This window comes from Spea bombifrons, chromosome 3, assembly GCF_027358695.1.
Source record: "Spea bombifrons isolate aSpeBom1 chromosome 3, aSpeBom1.2.pri, whole genome shotgun sequence".
Lineage (NCBI taxonomy): Eukaryota > Metazoa > Chordata > Amphibia > Anura > Pelobatidae > Spea > Spea bombifrons.
Window position 1 is genome coordinate 115850200 of NC_071089.1, and position 23227 is coordinate 115873426.

A 23227-nucleotide genomic window follows, 5' to 3' on the forward strand; every position below is an offset into this window, starting at 1 on the left:
TGCCATCTTCAAACTAATATTTTGCATGCAGACATGCGATTGGATGCAGCTTCTACCACTTGTTTTGATCAAATCACTACTGAGCATACGCAGGAAGTGTGATACCTGCTTACACTTCCTGGTCGGTGCTAGGCAGCACGGGTAGAGGGTTTAGTAAGACAGAAGTCTCCTTTTCTTAAGTAAAGGACCCATGCACCAATTTGTCCATGATAAATGGCTGGTCCAACCCAGTCATACATCAGATTATTGTGTGAAGAGTAACTTTAATGAACTTTCATAAAGAATATCTTTAATTTTCTATGTTTTGTGAGTATTTAATAATTTACCGTGTATTCATTTTTTATTATTACTAGGAAATTCATGGCAAAACAGAAATCATTCACCTACGCACACTAACACCGAGAGCCAAATCATTTTTTTTTACTGTTAAATAGAAAAATAAACTATTTAATGTAAACTATTAATTTAAAACCCTTTTTTTTTATTATATATTTTTTTTCATTTTTAAGAAAATACTATTAGTCATTTTTTCACCAGGCCTATTTATTAAAAAAACTCGCTGCTGCAAAAAATTGTACAAAAAGTGAGTTATTTATATGGACAAAAATTAACCTGATTTCCCGTGTCAATCATATTTCACCAAGTAATAAAAAAAAAAAAAAAAAAAAAAAGCATACCAAACAAAGCACAATCTTACAAACAAAAAAAAACATTTTGTACGATGCAGCAGTGGTATTTTACATGCGAATACCTGATTACAAGGAAACCAAGTATTTATTTTCCTAATACAACATAAATCAATCATAAAATTTTATTTTCTATAAGTATTTTCAATATGGTGCTTTTTTAATAACATTTTATACATTTTCCAGTACAAAAAAAAAATATTAAAAAAAGAAAATGTCCGCTTAGTGATTTTATTCCGTTTAAAATGTAATTATTTTCTCAGTAAGAGGTTTTTAAAGTTGTATATATATTTATATATATATAATTAAAAAAAAAAAGTACAATCCGTTGTGCATTACAATTAATAACCAATATTCAGTTATTTTGGGGGGGGGGGAAACATGAAAAATATCTTCACATAATTTCCATTGTTGTACAAAGGTGTAAGATTTGGTCCTTTGTAAAAAATAACTTAATGATCTATAAAAAAAAAAATATATATCGGCAGCAAATATCTCTGGTAAGCATGAAGGAGTTAATCTGTCTTTTCTGTTTTGGCATCTTTCACGACAACATCTGACGTTTTCCGAAGGGGACCCTTTTCTGAATTTCCCTGGTTGCCTTCTGATCCTGCCCCGGATTTATTCGCGGTGTGTTTTTCCAAATAGTTGAGCATCTCACTGAGAACCGTTTGGAACGTACTCAAAGCCGCGCATATTGCTGGTGTTCCAAAGCCATGGGTGATCAAACTAGAATAGAAAAAAGGGGAAAAAAAACCCAAAAACAATTAGTTTCTTCATTCTAAAAATTTAAGAAAGTGGAACATTAAATATCCGATATATAATATAAATACATTTTTTAAATAATTCTTTTTTTTCCGAATTATATATGTTAACATGAGTCATATAAGGTCTGCTTGATGTTGCCTTCATGAAATTTATTCATAAATTTTTTTTTGATGCAAGACTATTATTTGGGCTGGATTTGTAACCACAGAATTTTCTGATTTTAATCAAAAAATGTCTACTGAAATGGCAGTTTACGTTGCAGCAGAACCAAAAGTTTATTCTGGCCTAGGTCTACTAGACCTAGGGCAGAAGCTCCACTGGGACATAAGTCCCTCTGTGTTTTTATAGACATTGTTGTGGCTTTTAGGGCTGTAGAACCCTGTGATACGCTCATACCCAGAAAGCATTCTGAGCATACCTGGGAGCATCTAGGCTCCAGCTACCCTTTTCGGGATGCCGGTGGGCAGGTTGACTGACATAAGTGGGCGGTCCCACTGACATTGACAGGTGGTCCGTTGATGTTGCTGGACAGTCCGTGGACGTCAGTGAGCAGTACCGCAGATGTCAGTGGGTGGTCCACTGATGTCAGGGTGTGTCAGACATTGCATAGTAAGTGGTAGGAAGGATTGTGGGTTAGGAATGAAGCATGCCTCAATGCCGCTCCTGTCAGAGCCAGCCTTAGGCGTTGTGGCGCCCTGTGTGGACTACTCCTCTGGCGCCCCCCCCTTCACTACCCCCCCTCTGCCCCTTCAAACTACCCCTCCCCTCTGCCCCTTTAAACTACCCCCCCTCTGCCCCTTCAAACTACACCCCCCCTCTGCCCCTTCAAACTACACCTCCCCCTCTGCCCCTTCAAACTACACCCCCCCTCTGCCCCTTCAAACTACACCCCCCCCTCTGCCCCTTCAAACTAAACCCCCCTCTGCCCCTTCAAACTAAACCCCCCTCTGCCCCTACAAACTACACCACCCCCCTCTGCCCCTTCTAAACTACACCACCCCCCTCTGCCCCTTCTAAACTACACCACCCGCCTCTGCCCCTTCAAACTACACCCCCTGACATGAATGATGTTAAATAAAGTTTAAAAAAACAAACAAAAAAACCCCGATGTTTTAATTTAAGTCCCGGGTAGGCGCCCCTGCTACCATGGCGCCCTGTGCGGTCGCACAGGTCGCACACCCCTAAAGCCGGCCCTGGCTCCTGTGACCCAGAGTATGAGTCTGAGGTCCTAATGTTCATTTATCCCCTCAACAACCAGACACCTCGTGCAAAAACAGTCAGTTAATGACCAATGACGTCCCTGGCACGTCATGGCATTAATTAACAGTGTTGCTGTAATGCCTTGATGTCAAGGCATTCAGCAACACCGAGATCTGCACCAGAGGCCCCGTGTAGCACCTCCCCAGGTCTCAACGTCCACCATACACTGGATGGCGGCGGATGCCTGACTTAAGAGTTCAGGAGGCGATCAGCCAAGAAAATTATAGCTAAACACGAGCACCTCAAAAGTGTTAAAACAGCCTTGGTCACAAAGGGTACAAAAGATAAAAAAAAAACAGCCAGGTCCTTAGGGGGTTAAATTATTTGAGCGGAAACAGTTGTCATTACTGCTCTTGTGTAATATATCTCTTCTTCTAGATTATCCTTCTAGACTATACATTTATTTGATGCTCAATATAGATTAATTTTATATATATATATAGATGTATATATATATATATATATATATATATTGTAACCAATATGTTTAATGTCTAGGAATGATATTTAATTATCTTATTAATTGAAGAAGTAGAAATGTAATAATCACGAATCGATTAGAGTATTGAGTAATCAGATGATTTACCAAAATGGAAGGTTCGCTACACTATAAATGAATATTTTTGACGCAAGTTGAAATAATCCGGTTCATACACCCTATATATCGTGGGAGAGAGCGCCGAATACATTTCTCAGTTACACTTAATGATCTTTTTTAAAGCAATCAATAGCCAAGATTACCGCTTGGAAAGTGTCTTGGGGTTGGTGATTTTTTTTTTATATAAAAACATATGTTAATACATGGTCCCCACAGCAAGAGATTATTATTACTTTCTATTCACCTTATGTATGGTGTTTTTACAGTAATAGTCTTCAAAAACGAATAATTCTAAATATCCTAATTAAAATTTCAACATGGAAACCAAATCTGAAAGAGCTATAATCAGCCCCCCCCCTTTTTTTTCAAAGGAGGAGAAATGTTAGAAGCCATAATCTTAAACGAGAGGGTCAGTGTTTTAGATGGTTTAAGGAAATTTTACTTTACTAAGAGGGTGGTAGATAAGTGGAACAGCCTCCCAACAGAAGTGGTAGAGGTCAATACAGTGAGGGAAGTTAAATATGCATGGGATAGGCATATGGCGCCTAAATCTAAGACAAGACCAAGGATTCATTAATTTGTTCAGGAAAAACGAGCAGGCTAGGTGGGTTCTTATCTGCTGTTTATTTCTATGTATCTATGTTATATTTTAGTTATCTCACTTAATATATTGAAATAGGTAACAGAGTGTCTTATTAATCTTTCTAAACAGATTAAAATATCAAATTCACTGGCCGATTACTTGAACAATTTTGGACCTGCCTGGGAAGCAGGAATGCAGCACGGTCACCTAATGCGCTCCTGCACGTCCTCGCAGTAAAAGCAAGGCTGCACATTGTGCAAGCAGCCAGAGAGAAAGCTGCAGCTGCGCGTGGTGTAAGGAGGTGAGGGTGGAAGTGAGTAAGTGAATGAGAAGTTATGGGGGAGAGTATATGTGTGTGTGTGTGTATGAATAGCTGTGTGTATGTTAGAGTGAGAGTGTACAGTATGTGTTTATGCGTGAGCATGGATGTGTACGTGTAAGTGTGTGTGAACTTGGATGTTCATTTGTACGTGTGTGTGTGAATATGAATATGTAACTGTATATGAGAGGTAGTGTGTGTAAGCATGAGTGTGTATGTGTGTTAACATTAGTGGAAGTTTGCCAGAAGGTGCAGCCCTCCCCTGTCCACAACTGGGCCACTTTTAATACATGGCAAGAGAGGCTGCTGCCTTGGGCTCTGGCTTATCTTAGAGGACTTCATGGCTTCATGGTCATGATTTCTAATTATTTCTCCTTTGTGGTCTGCGCACTGCAGTGAGCCGGGATATGGCTTCACATCACAGAGCCACAGAGTATCAGACAGCGCAGAGAGCGTTAAGCGGAGTTTATAATGTAGTCGACCGGTGCCAGTGGCTGCACAAACTTTTATCACAAGGGAAGGAAGCTCTGGAGCAGGTACGACAGGGCAAGGAGGCACCGGAAGCCTGGTTAGGAGGGCTGGTTGGGGCCTGCTGGGAGAGGTTTGCCCAGGCCCATTATTATTATAGAGCTTTTTACGGTATGTTTGGGCCAACGTTCGGATGAATATTCTTAGTAGTTAGGGCTCTTAGAATGTGAATACTAATTTAATACCATATGGCAGATGACATTAGCAGTCTCCACTGAGGTCAACAGAACTTTGTTGGCTTTTATTAGTGATTCCTAGCAGTGAATTTACAAAATAATCATTTCTTACATTCCTTTATTTCATTAGCAGACGTGTTCATAATTTTTTTTTTGCTCTGTAACCAATCCGTAGTTCTTTATCAACGTACCTAAAATGTGTTAAATGTCTCTGAATGTCGAGGTCTAAAATTGGAGTGGGTCTAGAGGATCCCAAAGGCGAGCGATCTTGGCTAAGCAGGTCCTGGAATTCTTTACAAATTTGCCTGCATAAGAAGAAAATACAGTAAATACAATATTTTATAGGACTATTTTTTTATTCAAAATTTGTATTTGTTTTTTTTTTTAAGCGCAATAAACTTTTTTACTATTTGATAATGTTGCTGGTAAAAAAAAACAACAATGCCTATCACTACTAATGACCACTGAGAACCTAAGAAGTGGTGCTTAGGTTTCATGTTCTACTTACTTAGTTGCAAGGATCATCTTTTTCCTCGCTGTCTGTTCTTTTTGTTCCATGTGATGTCTGGCTAAGTGCTCTCCCACTGCCTTCGCGGGAAATTCTGTTTCGCAGGTGTAGCCAAAATCTCTCGCCAAATGCAATGCTTCTCCTATGGACAACGAAGTATCTTGGTCAGAAGTCAGGTCCACCAGGCATTTGTGTAGACACAAGGCTTTAAAGGAAACCACTTACTAGACTTGTGAATCGACTTATATCGAGGGCTACGTAAACCATGGCTTTGGAGTCTGGGTTTGCCAAAGAGACATGGCGGTCACTGAACTCACTGATTGGGTTCGAGGCTACATCTATTTGAAATACCAATAAGGACGGCGGGATCGGACATTTGCCATTGGAGGTGGCTAGGGAGCAGTAGCAGATACTGATATGATGGTCGCCGACTAACCGATAAATATAAAATATAAATTATTAATTATAAACTTATAAGAAATGGAATCTTGACTACGTGTTTTCTTTTCCATATATTTTCTACAAAAGGCACAATTTTTAAATATTTTTTAAATATTCTTCAGCGTCACCAGAATCCGGGAACCAATAATTATACCACATGTTCAAAATAAAACATTTTGATTGAAAAAAAAAATTGATTCGTTCCTAAGCTAACGCAAACCTAAAATCACTTGGGCGCTTTGACAGCAGTAGATATGAGAAATTGAATTCAAATTGTGAACAGTCTTAGGCAAAGAACCAATGCAAAAATTAATTAAAAAAAAAAATAAAAAATTAAAGTATTCATGTTTTTTCGGCCTGGAAGAATTTGGGTTGTTTGTGAAGCTTGAAGGAACTAAAGCAAATTCGCTGAAAGAATTAAAATAAAAATCCTTGTAGGGCCTCGGGAGATCTTTAGAAGAAGGATCACGCTCAAAGTGATCAGTGCCTCAAAACATTTAAAGGAAGAGAGAAGATGCCCATGTATGCGAAGCTTTACTTTCATCCAGGCTAAAGAAGTACTCCAGCACAGGTACTGCGTTTCTCACACATACTCAGTGACTTCTTTTTCTTACAAGATGATCAAAGAGAGCTGGGATAGACTCTTGTGATCTGAACGTTCTGAACATCTTCAATGACTCGCGACAGAGTTGAAGAACGTTGCGGTTAGCGTCATCGCGAGTCGGAGAACGTTGGGAGACCCACCTTCTACCAGAGATGTCAAAAGTGTGACGTTGGCAGCTTTTCTCCTCCCGGCAGGTAAATTTAAACCAAGCCTGTCCAGCTTCTCTCGCAAACAGCGGCCCCCATTTTTGGATTTTGCCCTGAGGACAGAAGAAAGAAGAAGAGCCCACCTCAATGTAAGATGAAGAGGTATTGATTATCATAGAGGGGAACTGGTTTTTAGATGCTCGTTAATGACATCAGTAACATCTTATAACATAAGAAGGCCAATCAAATACTATATTAGTATTTTAACCTAAAGCACAATGTGTTGAGACCTGATATATATTATAATTTATTTACCAGTGTTATAATAATTAAAAAAAAATGTCTATGGTGAGAAGAAGGATTTCTAGATTTCTTAGAACTTTTTTACCTCCTCAATATCCCTCCCAGCAGCGAGGCGTTCAGGCATTCAGGAGGAGAGAGACGTCTTTTGACTTCTGCTATGGTCACCTTGTATTTGGAAGTGGAGCTTAGGAGAGACAGACGGCCAGGAACAGAGCAGAACAGGTCGGTGGGATTCACCACGCATGTACCACCTACAAAACAACCATACATTTTACGGTAATTCCACAAACCCCTGAACATATTCCCCCCCCCTGAAAGAATAAGAAAATGCAATCAATATATCCATCATGAATGGTGACTTTCTACAATCAACAGACTTTAAGGAAGCTTTCGGAGGTGGTGGCAGATATTATCCGCCAGTACGGGGGGAGCCGGGGAACAGGTGCCACCACTTCCTTATTGTAACATACATTGTCTTATAAATCACATTATGGTTCATGAAATACATTGTATATAAAGGAAGAAAGGACTTGATTTGAAAAACAGGACTTCATTATCATTGCCATAAAGCATCAGCTCAGTGTGGTCACCCAAAATATCACACGACTGACAGCAATGGCGGCCTCCAGGTCTGCAGATAAAGGGAGTTTATTGGAAAAAAATGAGATAAAACCAAGTTTTTGTCAACGCCGACCAACATAGAGCAGCATAATTTGAAAAAAGACCACACAAAATAATCCCAGACACAATAGCGGAGTTCAGATCCTGGAGGTTTATCACAATTAAGTGAATAGCTTCTATTAAAAATTTGGTTCAAGCATGTCAAATGAGAAAAAAATATTAAATTCTATTTATTGAATTTTTTTATATTGCGGTGCATCGGTTAATTGCTATTCGGTTGCGATCGTTTGATCTCCAGGATTGAGTCCAGCTTAATATCTGTAGCCAAAACTGTGTCATTAGAAATTATATACCCAAATATTGTTATTATATAATAATATAATAATATTATTATTCTTCATGTTATCATTATTACTATTATTACTATTAATTTTATTATTATTATTCATATTATTATTATTATTATTCATATTATTATTTGTATTTTATTATTATTATTATTATTATTTGTATTATTATTATTATAATCATTCATGTTATTCTTAATGTTATACTCTCCCATCCCAGGCCTACATAACCCCTGCCTTACAAACGTTCCTCTTAGATAGGGACATTGTCTTTTTGAGAGCCAAATCCCCCCCCGATGCCCCTCTTTTCTAGGAACTCAAAACGTTTTCTGGGTATGAGGGTATCTCAGCGTTCTACAGCCCTAAAAGCCCCGATAATGTGTATAAAAAAACAGTTATAAATATGTTAAGAAATTAAATTGTGTAAGAAAGAAAGTAACATGAATGAATGTGTATACGGAGTATATTATTCATGCGCATGCACATATATCCATCTATGTATGCGCTGCATTAAGATACTAGAATGTCTTGATAATATATTAAAATTAAAATAGTGAGGGCTATTATTTCTTTTTTATTCTTTTTCCTGCTTTGAGGTTGACTGTATACGATGTATTTTTAATGTACATGAATGACAATTGCTCTGTGAAATAAATCATGAACAAGCCCACAAAAGCATCACGCTGGCAACAAGAATCACATCGCTGAAGGCAAAGTCTTTGCTGCAGCCGATGCTTCCTGCATTCGTGGGGAAATAATTAATTTATTACATCTAAAAAATATATATATATATATATTAATATATGCCTGCGCCACCGCAAGAAGAAGAGGCTTCGGAGAATCATGCACGGTGTTAAAGAGCAAGCTATTTGTTTTACTTTGGCACCGTGATGGTAAAGCCAGCCCCATCCGGCCCCCGTCTAGTCTGCCCATTCCTCCTGCTGTAACGACTCAAACCTTTATCAGTCGTTGGTCTCGACTTAGATTCAGGAGCCATATGCCTATGCCATGCGTTAAATTCCCTTACTGTATTAACCCCTACCACTTCTGCTGGGAGGCTGTTCCACTTATCCGCCACCCTCTCAGTAAAGTAAAACACCCAGGTTATCATGCTAGGGTTGGCACATTGAAAATGCATGCTACCCAGGAGCAATTCCTTGCTCCGAAGAGCAATATCATTAATGTTTTGGGGGGGGGGGGGATAACAGATTTACTGTAATACGGCAATGAGTTGCAAGGAATTTTTCTTGTTATAGGAAAAAATGAAGGCCTTAACGGTCCTGACGCTTACATTGCTTGCCAATAAGCGGTAGGCCAACACCACTTAGATTATTGAAGACTTGGACATATACCAATTACCCTCTATTGTTAATAATAAATCTGTAAAGAAATACATTTAAAAAAATGAAGTTAAATTAGCTCAATTTATAACAATGCATAGTTTTTTTCCTGATGTAAGGACTCAAACCCCTATCAGTCCTTAATATGTTCCCATAGCGAGGAAAGCTTTCTGTCTATCCTATGCCTGCTTAAATCCCTTCACTATGTTAGAATCCACCACTTCCGCTGGGAGGCTGTTCCATTTATCTACCACTCTCCCAGTAAAATAGAACTTTCTTGCATTACATCAAAGCCTCTGACCCCCCATGACCTCTTGTGCCAAGATTGACCCTCCTTACAAATGAACTTCCCTCCTTTACTTTGTTAAATCCCTTTAGATATTAAAATGTTTCTATTACATCTCCTCTATCTCTTCTTTCCTCCAAGCCTTATATATTATAATCCTTTAGCCCTTCCTGATATCTTTTATCCTGCAAACCTTTCATCGTTTTAGTGGCCCTCCTCTGAACTCTCTCCAACGTGTCAACATCCTTCTGGAGATGGGGTCTCTAGAACTGTACCCAATACAGAGATCTGACCAGAGATCTGTAAAGTATCAGAACTCCCTCCCTCTTCCTGCTATTTATGCCACTGACCATACACCCCAGCACCCCGCGACACTTATTCCAAAACTTTATTGCACCCCCAATGCTATATTCTACCTTGGAATTTTAATTCTCAAAAGCGTTACTTTACATTTATTAACATTAAACTGCAGCTGCCACACTCATGACCATTCTTCTAATTTTATCAAATCACTACCCATTTTACTTATTCCATTGTATCATCTGCAAAAAGACATACCTCACCATTAAGACCTTCTGAAATATAAAAACATTAAAGTCCCAATACTGATCCCTAAGATACCGCACTAGAAACAAGTCCTTCCTCTGAATATCTATAATAAATTACAACCTTCTATAATAGTGTAAAAAAAACTCTGAATGAAAAGAAACACTAATGACTGGGTATGGGGTATTAGATATTAGACTTGTACATTTGGATTCGTACAAATTTCAATTTTAATGAAATGTGCTCATTTCAGTAATTTGTAGAAATCTCCAAAAATGAGGAGGGACAGCCAACAGAACAAATGAAAATAAAGCAAAAAGCTCCAATTTTTTATTTGAATTTTGTTGGTTCTTTCTCTCTCGCACTCTTATTCAGCCTCTCCCCATACTCTCATTCACGTACTTTCATTCACTCTCTCGTCATGCAAGAGCAAGAAGCAGAACTGTGCGGCAAGTTGTGCAGTTGATGGAATAACTAGGGAGACATTCAGAGAGAGAGTGAGAGCGTGTGAATGAGAGTGTAAGAGAATGTGAATATGAGTGTGTGAAAGAGCATGAATGAGGGTGAGTGACAATTAACTTTGTTTTTGAATGCAAAATGCTCTCCAATTTTTTTTAAGGGCAGGAAAGGAAATTCATTGTCCAAAAACGAATGGAGCAAACATGAAACGAAAAATACATCCGAATCAATTTTGGTCCATTTGCAAAAGTCTATTAGAAAAACTTACAAGCTAATAACAAAAAAATAAATCTATTACTAAATAGCATCTCAAGTAATAAATCTAGGCCTAAAGATCACAAATGTGTACCACTAAAAAAAATGAATTGCTCTCCTTTTGTATGGATGCAGGATAGCCATATGCCTATGCGATGCATGTTTAAATCCCCTTATTGTATTAACATGTACCACGACTGCTGGGAGGCTGGTCCACTTATCTACTACCTTCTCATCTATGAAATAATTTAATTTTCAGTTATCCAAGAACTACATGTATAGATGTATTCTTCAAATATCCATGTGTACAATCTTTATTTATGTTTATATATATATATATATATATATATATATATATATGAGATGCAGTTGTGTGTCTGGTCCTTCTTGTGTACTGTACCCCCAACTCCTTGTAGATTGTAAGCTCCTTTGAGCAAGGCCCTCCTTTTCTTTTTTTTTCTGTTAATGCAGATTGTTGCATGATGCACTACCTATTCTGTCCTGTTTACCCATTGTACAACCCTGCGGAATATGATGACGCTATATACATCAATAATTAAAATACATAACCAGCATTGGTGTGAGCACTGGCCTTTTTTTAGAACGTTGACCCCCAAAGTATAAACCGCAGCCACATTTTAAATGGAAAACGTTAAAAACGATTAACAAGGTATATTGTTCCAAAGATTAACATATACTGAGCTTTCTCGGATCTATTATAATGTGTATTTTATAGAATTGTTGCTAGTAATAGACTTAACACAGAAGAACTCCCAATGCTACATCACAATAGCACAATCCAGCATCTGATGGAAACCATATATAGTATAATAGAATAATAATAATGTGTATGGAATGCGATAAACCTGATAAGATATTTCGGAATAATCGCCATCAGTTTATTTAGTCCCGAGACACAAGCCAACGCTCTTGTAAAGCCTATTCTTTTCTAGCGGTGAGCCCCAGACCCCCAAACCAATGCAAAAACCTTCTCTCTCTAGAGCTTTCCCCCAAATCACCATATGGACCAAGAACGGGTGGCACCATTGCCCCCAGCTACGCAGTTACCAGCTCTCGGACCACCTCGCTTTAGTGCAGTCCTCCATTTATTTCAATGACAGCCCCCCAAAAACAGACCCTGCAAACAGTATGCTAAATGTCCGATAGAGGCTCACATCCTATGATCGCAATCATGTAAAGATGGAAGACGGATGTTCTGTTCCGCTAGATCCGTAATGGCAGGGAGTGGTGGATGAGAAGGAGGCCATTACAACGAACGGAGAGGCTGTCAGAATACAAAGCAGAAGCATTGAGGAAACGAGGGATTTCTTCAGGGGTTTGTCTGGATAGCTCTGGAATAGTTAACCACTTGATTGCCAGAGAGATATGTAGTGCAAGGCAATGCACACCTACATCTGGGAATTTAAGGTATAAAAGGTTGGATACAACAATGCTTTGGTTTCTGGGTAAAGAAATGATCGATTTGCCCGGCGCCTGAGAGTTAAGGAGTGGTGAATGGCCACTGGCACAGCTTTAAGAAAGAAGGTTTAATGAAGTCATAGACACATAGAATTCACTGTTTTACTGATGTGAAGACTCAAACCTTAATCGGTGGTTGGTCTCATTTGGATTCTTAGGCCGTATGCCTATCCCATGCCTGTTTAACTTCTTTCACTGTATAAACCTCTACCACATCTGCTGGGAAGCTGCTCCATTTGTCTACCACCTTCTTAATAAAGTCCTTACATTACATCTCAGCCTCTGATCCTCTAGTTTTAGATTCTGGCCTCTTTTTCTAACATTTCTCCTCCTTTGAAATAAACTCCCCTCCTGTACTTTGTTTAACCCCTTTAAGTATTTAAATGTTTCTATCCCATCCCTTCTCTCTTCTCTCCTCCAAAGCCTGCGATCCCTTAGTCGTTCCCGATCATTTTTAACCCGCAAGACGGGGGTCTCCAGAACTCTACACAATACTCGAGATGAGGTCTGACCCGAGATCTGTAATCGGATCTGACAATGTTGGTAGGTAGCATTAAATGCCTCTCTATTCGGATGTCAGTCACCCCTAAGCAATTTGACAATCTCAAGATCTCTTAAAAGGAAAAAAGAGTTCAGATCATATTAATTCCCCAAAAATGTTTTTGATTCAAAGTAATTTGTATCTTATGTTGCCAGGGGCAATCGGGAAGAGCTTGCCTATCTACCAGTACTCTGCTCATGGCCTAGAGGCTATAACACTATTTAAGCTTTAACCCCTTAAGGACAATGGGCGGTCCCTAAACCCATTGAAAACAATGCATTTTGAGCCCGTACATGTACGGGGTTGGTCATTAAGGGGTTAAAAAAAAAAAGAAAAAGAAAATTCGCCTGAGGCCTTCCGGATAGATGATCATAAAGAGGAACATTAGCTTTTCTAGAGGTTCCTATCTAGAATGTTCATAAAATGACACAGGTCAGGTGCCACCTTGTTGTCTTTTAACCCAAATATTTAGAAGATTTAGCAAGATCAACCAAGTCCATGTTATAATATATTATACGACTTGACGATACAATTATAGAGAATCTAACAATTCTTTTTTTTTTTAAAAAACTGATCTTTTTTTAGCATTAATTTTTTTTTTTTTTTGGATTTTTTTTATTTTTTAATGATTAAAAAGCACCGGCTCCTGTAAATACCAGATTCGTTTCTTCTGTAATTTCTTTTGAAATTGGATATCTGAATATTCAACTAAAGGCGAAGACTCCGTACGAACGGCCTTAATTCGATCTCTGCAGAGTTTGGGTATTCTGAAATATTATCATATCAAAGTGCTAGCCCCAGGCTGGAAGAGCTATCGATACTCAAGACTAGGTAAAATAAAGATTATTGCTGGTGATTGCTGGAAAGGTGGAGCTGCAGGGGAAGAAATCTTGAATAAATCTGTACTAGGACTGAGAGAATAAAGATATTTTTTTTTTTTTGCCTCAGTTTCATAGAAAATATTCAAAAATATCAAAAAAAAATACATAATAATAATATATCAAAACTGATTAGAAGGCCTTCTGTTCATTGACCTCTTATTATTAGCCCATGTCTAGCAAAGAAATTCTGAGTATGATCCCATCTATTATTGTGATACAGATAGGCGATTTATTGATCAGGAATAGTCTGATTAATAGAATATATAGCAGTGGTTTCAGCTTTGGATTCAAAAGGGTTAAATATGATTTTTCTACTTGTATTGGATTTATATATATTTTTTTTAAATCATAATCTAATATAATATGCTTTATGGTATGAAAAATAGTGTCTTGCACACTCTGTATATATATATATATATATATTTAAACATGTTTATAACATATATAAACATGTATATATATAGACAGATAGACAGATAGATACCGCATAAAAAATCATAATTTTACTATGGTTTTTTGGGTGATTCAGTAATGTTTTTGGGTTTTTGACCGTTAATTCATTATCCATGCATATATCTATAAAAATATTAATATAATAAATTAATTTCCTGAAATAAATCATGAAACTGCATCCTATTGGGGCTACTGGGGTTAAACCGGCTTCTAAGATTCAGTGAAAATAACACAAAGACAATAAAAGATGAGAAAAAGGAAAAACGAACTGTAATGAATACAGGAGATAGAAGCGAGAACCTCCGAGCTGCCCGAGCTTAGCCTGCGCTGCGCTGAGCGGATACATCGCATCGGCGCTAATAGAACCCACAGCCGGGATATCTGTCGCCGACTAATTATTTACTCACCAGAGCAAAACCATACAAATAATGTATCAGCAACCATTAACTCTTTCCATCCATGTTACCTGCTGTATTAAACACATGTAGCTTTAAGCAGGGCCTTTTGTTTCTTTCATTCTAAAGTGTATGTGACAAGGCGCTTGCTATGTCCTCTTAACCCCTTTGTACAGCGCCGCGGAATATGTCGGCGCTATGAAAACCGATAAATAATACACATTAATATGGCTGCATGCACATAGGCCGGATCTCCGTTATAAGCTGGGAGTGTTGGGAGCTGTCCATTCAGCACCAGCAGCCACCCCTTCCTAGTACCAGCTGCCTATACATTGTGCACAGCATTTCACTAGCACGCCATTATCTTAATAGGGTGTGCCTATAGAACTATTTGTATGATATATATATATATCTATATAGATATCTATAGATATATAGATATAGATATATATAGATAGATATAGATATAGATATATCTATAGATATCTATATCTATATATATAGATATATCTATATAAATATATATCTCTCTATATATAGATATATAGATATATCTAAATATATATATATATATATATATATATATATATATATACATATAGCAGTCAGTGTGTGATATTTGCGGTATACAGCGCTAATGTCTTGCTAGTAATCGATAGTATTGTTCTAAGTATAGATGGAGGTTCAGCTTACCTTACTTGATACTTTACTTACTTTATTGATACAATATATAGCTTACCATATACTGCTACATTGTAACAATATATGGTTGTCATTTAATGTATCGGAATATAAAGGTCTATACAGTAAATTAAAATCTGTGATTCATGATTTTTTTTACAGTTTTACCTGTAGACCATCCATAATATTGAATACAATGTGTATTTGGGCATTTATAAAGAAATAGGCTGGGAAAGGGAGAGGGGCACCTGACAGGTGAGATGCTTAGCAATTTTAGTTAGACCTATTTAAATATATATATATATATATATATATATATATATATACACCTTATATATAGATCTATCTGATAGATATTCAGGTTCAAAATGTTAATTGCATGAATTTTATTGTGTTAAGTAGCAGCAGAATGGAGGATTATCAGGTAAAGAAAAGTACAACAAATATAATATATATAAAAAATAATAGTAATTTTAAATAACATTTTTTTAAAAAATCCTAGAAATATTTTTGCAATAATCATGTAGCGAAAAATTCAATGATTTTCACCGAGGCCTTTTTATTTATACCAAACTCTGCGATGATTAACACGGGGAGAAGCATCACCTTCAGAAAAGCAATATTTTTCTCTTAAAAAAAAGAACAATAAATATAAAAATAGTCCTACCTCTTCTTATAACACCACCTTGACTGTTCAGTACTAATCCACACTGGGCCTCCACTGATCCCTTTTAAAATAAATGCCAAAAATGAATATAAATATATTTTTATGTACCATTTATGAAATGCCCATTTAAAACAAATTTTAAAACTCTGCGCACTGCAAAAATGGGGACATAAATAACCATACTTTAATTTTAATATTTAAGATTTTTTTACATTTTATAAAATATGAAAGAAAATATTTAATATAAAATAAAAATAAAATATTTTAATTTAAACACAAAATAATACCAAGGAAAAAAAGTGAAATATACATTAGATCCACTTGATTTCTACAGTCCTGAATCTCTCATCTTTAACAGGATTTAAAGATCTTTAAAAGAACAGCAGCTGAGCAAATGGTCCTATAATAGAAGTCAGGTCCTGTCCCCCTACTTTTTATTCCAGCAAAGCTTTTACAGTTAACACTTTTTTTTTATTTCCAGATTTTTTTTCTTTTTTTCTGAATTGTAAGCTCTCCTCAGAAAACATACTTTGGTGTTCTGCTTTAAAGTGATTATGAAATCGATATAAAAAACTCCTTGAAGGACTGTATAAATTAAACCGGTGATTGGAAAAGGTGTGACAGGTTTCATTGTTATGCATGACAAATCTTTTTAGGGGACTCAAAGATGCATCTTGGAGCCTCTAGACTGTTTGCATCTGTTCAACTGACTTAAGTACCCAGTAAACTATTGGGGGGATCACTTAAAATTCTATGCACATTTTAATTCGTACCATTTACAATGTAGAGGCTAAAAAAAAAAAAAATATATTAAATTTCAAAAAAATCCCCAAAAATTACAATATTATGAAAATATATAGATAAAAATGAAAAAAAGGTTAAAAAAAATATTATAAAATATTTGGGCTTCAGAGAGTGAAAAATTCTAAAGCCGGCAATAATTTTTTTTTTTTCTTGAATATTGTGCTGCCTGTAACAGCTGGTAGTTTTCAATGCATGGATTAGTTAGTATTTTTTACAAGCTATTTTTATAAAGTGGAACACGCTGTTTAGTCAGATGACAATGCATAAGGGGCTGGTTGAATGACTTTAAGTAGAAAATTGGATAAACTACGGTGCCCTTTTGCCTGGGAATTAGCCTTTGTCTACCTCTTGCAAATGCCCTAATCCCTTCTTTTAAAAAATGCCAAGCTCAGTACCAGGCAATAGCAGCAAAATTTGTACAGATATAGGGAAAAAAATCAGTGGCAGACGTGGTTAGAGAAAAGGGGGTAAGAAAAGGAAGGGGGGTTAAAAAGGAGCATTTTGACATATTATTATTTCGTTTAAACACTGTGACTAAGAACTATTCCTGATAGACACTAACCGAGTAAAGTGATTTACTCCTTTAAAATGGGAAAGTCACGTTTGATGACCCTACATTAACACAGGGCTTAACGCGTTCATATATTTTTATATTTTATTTAAATAAAAACATTATTTTCTAATAAAATTACAATCTAAAATAGTTTGGTATTTTATTCAAATAAAAACATTATTTTTAAATAATGTCGCATAACATTATAATAGTATGCTATTATTGTTATTACTATTATTATTGATATTATTATTATTGATATTATTATTATTACTACTACTACAAACGTTATTTTAATAAAAACATATTTTACTAACAGATGAACATCAATCTAAAATTTATTTTTCACTAATCAACTAATCCAAAAGTAGTAATCCAAAATCTAACTATATTCAATGTACAAATACGAAAAATAATATAAATATATATATATAGTATATAAAGATAGATAGATGGATAGATCTATAATTTTAATTTTACGTTTGCGATGTGTTTAACGAATTACAGGTAAAATTATAAATATATATATGTTTATTGCTACTATTATTATTATCATTATTATTATTATGATTATTATTATTATTATTATTTGCTACATCTTTATGTTGGAATAATTCATAATATATATTTTTGGATCGTTTATATATTTCCATACATTTTTTCGTGAGTTTAAAAGGTTCACAAGATTAATGTTACAAAGTTTCAAATTGGATTATTTTGATAGCTTGTTTAAAATTTACAGGGATGTTTTTTTTACAGCACATCAAACAAAGCTAGTATTTAACGAAACATTGTTACAAGGATGCTATATTCTGGATCCTGCCACACCCAGGAGTCTGAAGGGTTCTAGATTGATTGTACAAGGGAGAGGAAGATCTTTTCTCTATATTTTTAAATTCATCCTCTAGATGAATATTAGCAAATAAACCGGAATTTACCTGAAATTCATCACCTCCAGAGGCTGCTAGACCTAAACTTGATCCAGGTAGGAGTCTTTGATCTGGGTGCATGCCATATTGTGATCCATGGCTCATAAGGGATAGGTCATGGCGCCTATAGGCATCTAGGCATCCGAATTCCCTCCTCTGGTCATCCAGACATGAAGATTTGAGTGCCCTGGCATTGTGCAGGTTAATAAAATCGCTTGGTTCTCCATGATGGATCTGTTGGTAATATTGTTGGGAATGATGGAGTGAGTTCAGGGAGTAGGCATCTGGATTCACAGCTGGGTGACTGTGCTGAAACTCATAGTGGAAAGACTGGTGGTGTAATGGGGTGTACTGGTGATTTGCACTAAAATAAGGAGAAGCAAATTCAGTACCAGTAGTTGAATAAGCCAGAGGAGATGTGGAGGAGTAGGCGACAGTTGAGTTGGCCACAGATTCTAGACACCCAAGTTGCATCAAACGATAACTGTTTGATCCATCATGACGTATCTGGAAGGAAGGAAGGGAGAAAAAAGGAGAAAAAAACAGTTTTGTCATTGAAAATAGCATATAAGGACACCAAGACATTGTATTAGGGTTCCTTAAGATGCCAAGCCTCATATGGAAAAGTAGAAAAACCCAAAGCTTGGAAAGGATTTCAGCATCTTTAGTTACTTACCCATCCGCCAAAATGTAGAAGCAAAATATTGAGGGTGAAATACAGCTCATAAAGAGATAATATAAATATCAATGTATTAAAAATCACCAATTTTTACTGCTATTAAACCCCAGCACAAAATCCTATAATATTCCCCAAAACACACACCCCCATCCGTTCTCTTTAATGATGAGCTGACTACAGAATTAATTCGCTTTATAGAGGGATTATTGTTTTGCCCCCTTTTTTTTTCGTTATAACAACTGTTATGAGTATCAATCCAGGCGACAGATGTCATAACGAATATCCCTTCTTTCTCTTCTGTAAGTTTCGGGAAAGCAGATATGAAGTCACTGTAACGGTCGCGGCAATTAAACAAAATATATCTCTACATTTAAAAAAAAAAATGTATAATTATCTACATAATTTAAAAAATAAATAAAAAATTACCTCTGAATCGTGGACCAGTCCTGGGAACGAAGTTGACATTTTTGCTTTATTTTTTTTTTTTTTTAAGCAAAAATAAACCGGTTTCTTCTCTGGATCAATGAGATGATCAGCCTCTAGATAACGAATTTCTCGAATTTCCTCCCCAAAAAAAAGTAATGCTTGTATGGGTCTTGCACAGATAAACCTCTCCTTAAAAACCTGTAGGAAAAATTTTTCCCCTCTGCTTAAAACCAGCTCCCTGGATCGGATTTTGTACTTGCTGGGTAATTCTTTAGCTGATGTCGTAGGTCCCTTGGTAATATTGAAGTTTTGAAAATTAAGCATCAGCACAGAAGAATGGGAGGACAATAGATGGAAGAGAATCATCCCAGGAGACAAGGAATAAATATTGTATCTTCCCCTAATAAGGAACTGTGGAATCTTTGCACATTTTTATCCATTTTTTTCTAATCTCCTATTACTTGTCTTTACTTGAGAATCCTCTATTCTGCTGCCAATTCACACAATAAAATTCATGGATTTAACATTCTATTAAAAATAAACCTTCACTTCTAGACAGACAGATCCCTATATATACACACATATATATAATTAAAAATTAGTACTAAACAAATAGTTTATAAATATTTATTGCTCTGTTTTACCGAAATATTTAAATATTTGTAAAATTCCTTACTTACTAAATATATTTTTTTTCTGCAGTTATATGTATTTTTTCTATAAATAGAAATTTGAAAAAAAATCTATTTTTAAGCAGTAAAAAATATGTCATCCCTTAAGCATTTTAGTAGAAAAAAAAATTTAAAAAAAATTAAAAAAAAATATTTTAAAAAAAATATTTAAAAAAAAATATTTAAAAAAAAATGATAAGACCGCTTTATTGTCCGCAAATTTGCTTACGTCGTGATTTAAGGATACAAAACTATTACAAGTGTCACGCGTGTTTAAAATCACTGGGAAATAGGTGAAAGAACGTGAAAACACGCCTAGGAAGGGAGAAGGACGAAGTGTTTGTGAAGGGAGAGGTGATAATCCGTCTGAAGTGTGATTACAAAAAAGGTAAGAAAAATGTAAAAAAAAATAAAAAAAAAATAAAAAAAAAATAAATGAAAATTCAAAAAATTTGTTTAAATAAAAAAAAATGGGTGGGGTGAATTGCATATTAGCGGATACATTTTTGGTAGTAATACTAAAGAGGTGGAGTTGTATTTAATTGGGTTTTAATATGGCACTGCTTTCAAGTGGAGGAAGGTGTCTTAATAACCAGCCGGAGGCAAACAAAGACAAGTCTCTTTCTATTCAGGAAAAAAAAAGGTTAGGATTTGGGAGGGTTTGTTATGCTCTGTTTAAAAAGCTGTCATTCAAGCCCTTGCTTTGGAAGCTAATGGACAAAGTCACACGCCTGGATGTGAAGCACTTTCTGAAATGGAGAAATGCAGCTCTGAAATGGAGAGATGCAAAAGGGGGTCAACAGCCAGCCCTGTGAACATCCTATTAACACACTCATCAAGCTGATGTGGAGCACTTTACCTCATCAAATCAAAAAAGCACTAGAGGTGGGGAATGGTTTGAGGTATGACGTCACGCCTGGTGGGACGAAGTACCGGGTGACTAAAGTTGCAGGGGGAAGATGCATTTATGGGAAGGCAGAAAATGTGAGGAGGTCTAGAATGGGAATGCAGAAATGTCTGTGGGCTTAATAGAGGCTGGTGGGGGAAACACCCCGGAATTCTTCTTCTTCTGCAAACAGGACAACACATACAGTTTCAGGCTATTCACACCTGTTTATATCTATGTGTAAAGGGGTGATCATTTTTAATATTCATGTTATATACTTATATTTTATCCAAGCCAATAGAATGATATATACCGTATATATATGTGTGTGTGTGTATATATATGTATATATCTTCTATATGTACTATATACTGTATATATATATATATATATATATATAGATAGATAGATAGATAGATAGATAGATAGATAGATAGATAGATAGATAGATAGATAGATAGATAGATAGATAGATAGATAGATAGATAGATAAACATACATATTCTTCTTTGGGAAGGTGCATACACAAAATATTATATACAACCCCAGAGTTCATTGTAACAAAGTAACAGGTGTGTTCTCTATAAGGAAAGCTACAGCAAGGATGCATCTACAGTGATAAGAAATGCCTATTGTACAGCTTGAAGTCCCCTCCAGCAGCTGGTTAATTGAGTATTTGAGTATATATTAAGTCTGGAATGGACACACACTCTGGGATCTATTCACTAAAGGGAGAGTTGGCAGGAGGGTTGTGGATTCATGTTCCTCACTCCACTATTCATTATGAAGGACCAACACTCTTGCAAGAAGTGCTGTGGTGGCCCTGTATAATGCATAATCTAACGTGTAAGGAAAAATTGAAGAACTCAAACTACTGGTTTAGCTATACATTATACAGGGCCAGCCAAGCTCATCCTATGCAGAAGCTAACTGTAGTTGGCTCTTCATCATGTATAGTGAAGTCAATCAAGGAGGTCAAACACAACTCTTCTGAGTAAACCACAATATCTCTCAAACCCTACACACCCATCACACATCCAATAATTACACTGGTGTTTTTTCCACTATAGACTTTTAAAGTAAAAATCATTCCAATTAAACCCAAATTCAAGGTGCCTACACACAATCAAATATAATAATATATATTCTCCAAATCATTTACACCTTGTAAGCACTGGTGAATACATTTTATGTTTGTTTTTTTTATTACACTTTAAGATAAGCTTCTGCCAATGTGTGTCTTATTTATGTACACAGAACACAATTTAACCCATTCATCACACGTGTGTTGTCATTTATCAGTATGGGGCTCTTCAGGAACCCAGATCAGGATCTTTGACTCCTGAATTAGGACATTTTATGGAGAAGGAGTCTCTATAGTTCTGGATTCTGTTTAAATCATTGGATTTAGCTCAGATAACAAGAAAATTCTAGTTTAATGCATTTCTTTCTATGGAGGGTTTTTAACCCTATGTCACTTAGTCACCCCATTGTCTGTAATCATTTAACCATTTCCTATCCAGAGGGGTGTTTTGCAAAGGTCCACACTATAATTTATCACCAAGCCTCAATTTCTAATTGCCTATTGTTTTATTTTTAGTTGCCCCCTAATAAAACCAACACACCCAATATTACCCCAGGGTTATCTCCAAGGTTAAACAAGAGCCTTGTGCTAACCTATTTCACATGGCCACTTCTGTCTTCTAATTGATACAAGCTGATATGAAAAGTTTCAATAAATCATTTATTCTTAACTATAATTAACTCAGTTTTTAACTATTTATTGTTTCAAAAATAAGTTCTTTATTGCAGTAAAACTTGCATAAAAAACACCCATTAGGTTATGAATATAATGTAAAATATGCTTTAAATGAGTGGATTAATAAATAAGGAAAATACACTATGCTTCTTAAAGGTTACTTGATAGGGTGCAATATCTGTATATATAGATACAGGGTCATCAGCGGAATACAAAGGCGATATATATACACCGGTGTGTATATATATATATATATATATATATATAAATATATATATATATATATATATATAAATATATATATATATATGTTACACGCACCTCCACCCATCCTCCCATTCCCACACATATCTAGAACCATCATATTATTATATATTTTAATGCAAAAGAGGAAGATGGCTTGAAAAAAGTGTGCCAGTCAATGGGTTTCAGAAGCCGAAATCAGGTAGAATTTATCTCTACATTTTGTATACACTGCTGTGTCTAAAGATTGCAGAAGTAAAAAAAAAAAAAACAGTACTGATTCATAATTAATAATTAAATGGAACGCCATCAATAATTCAGTTACAGTTTCTTCATATTAGTGTATGTATTCATTTGTTACAGCACATTCTCTGTACTTTTTTTCACTGCAATCAAAGACAGTTCC

At 35.8% G+C, this 23227-nt stretch overlaps 1 protein-coding gene across 1 annotated transcript; it reads right to left on the minus strand.

Annotated features, from left to right (window-relative positions):
• Positions 1 to 549: 549 nt before the first annotated feature.
• Positions 550 to 19301, minus strand: TFAP2D (transcription factor AP-2 delta). Its single transcript, XM_053460480.1, has 8 exons — positions 19263 to 19301; positions 18167 to 18664; positions 15872 to 15932; positions 7006 to 7171; positions 6612 to 6730; positions 5427 to 5568; positions 5110 to 5223; positions 550 to 1415 (listed from the first exon to the last, which is right to left on the minus strand). The coding sequence occupies exons 1-8, from the start codon at positions 19299 to 19301 to the stop codon at positions 1202 to 1204; spliced, it is 1353 nt and encodes a 450-aa protein (XP_053316455.1). The 3' UTR covers positions 550 to 1201.
• Between the last annotated feature and the right edge of the window lie 3926 nt (positions 19302 to 23227).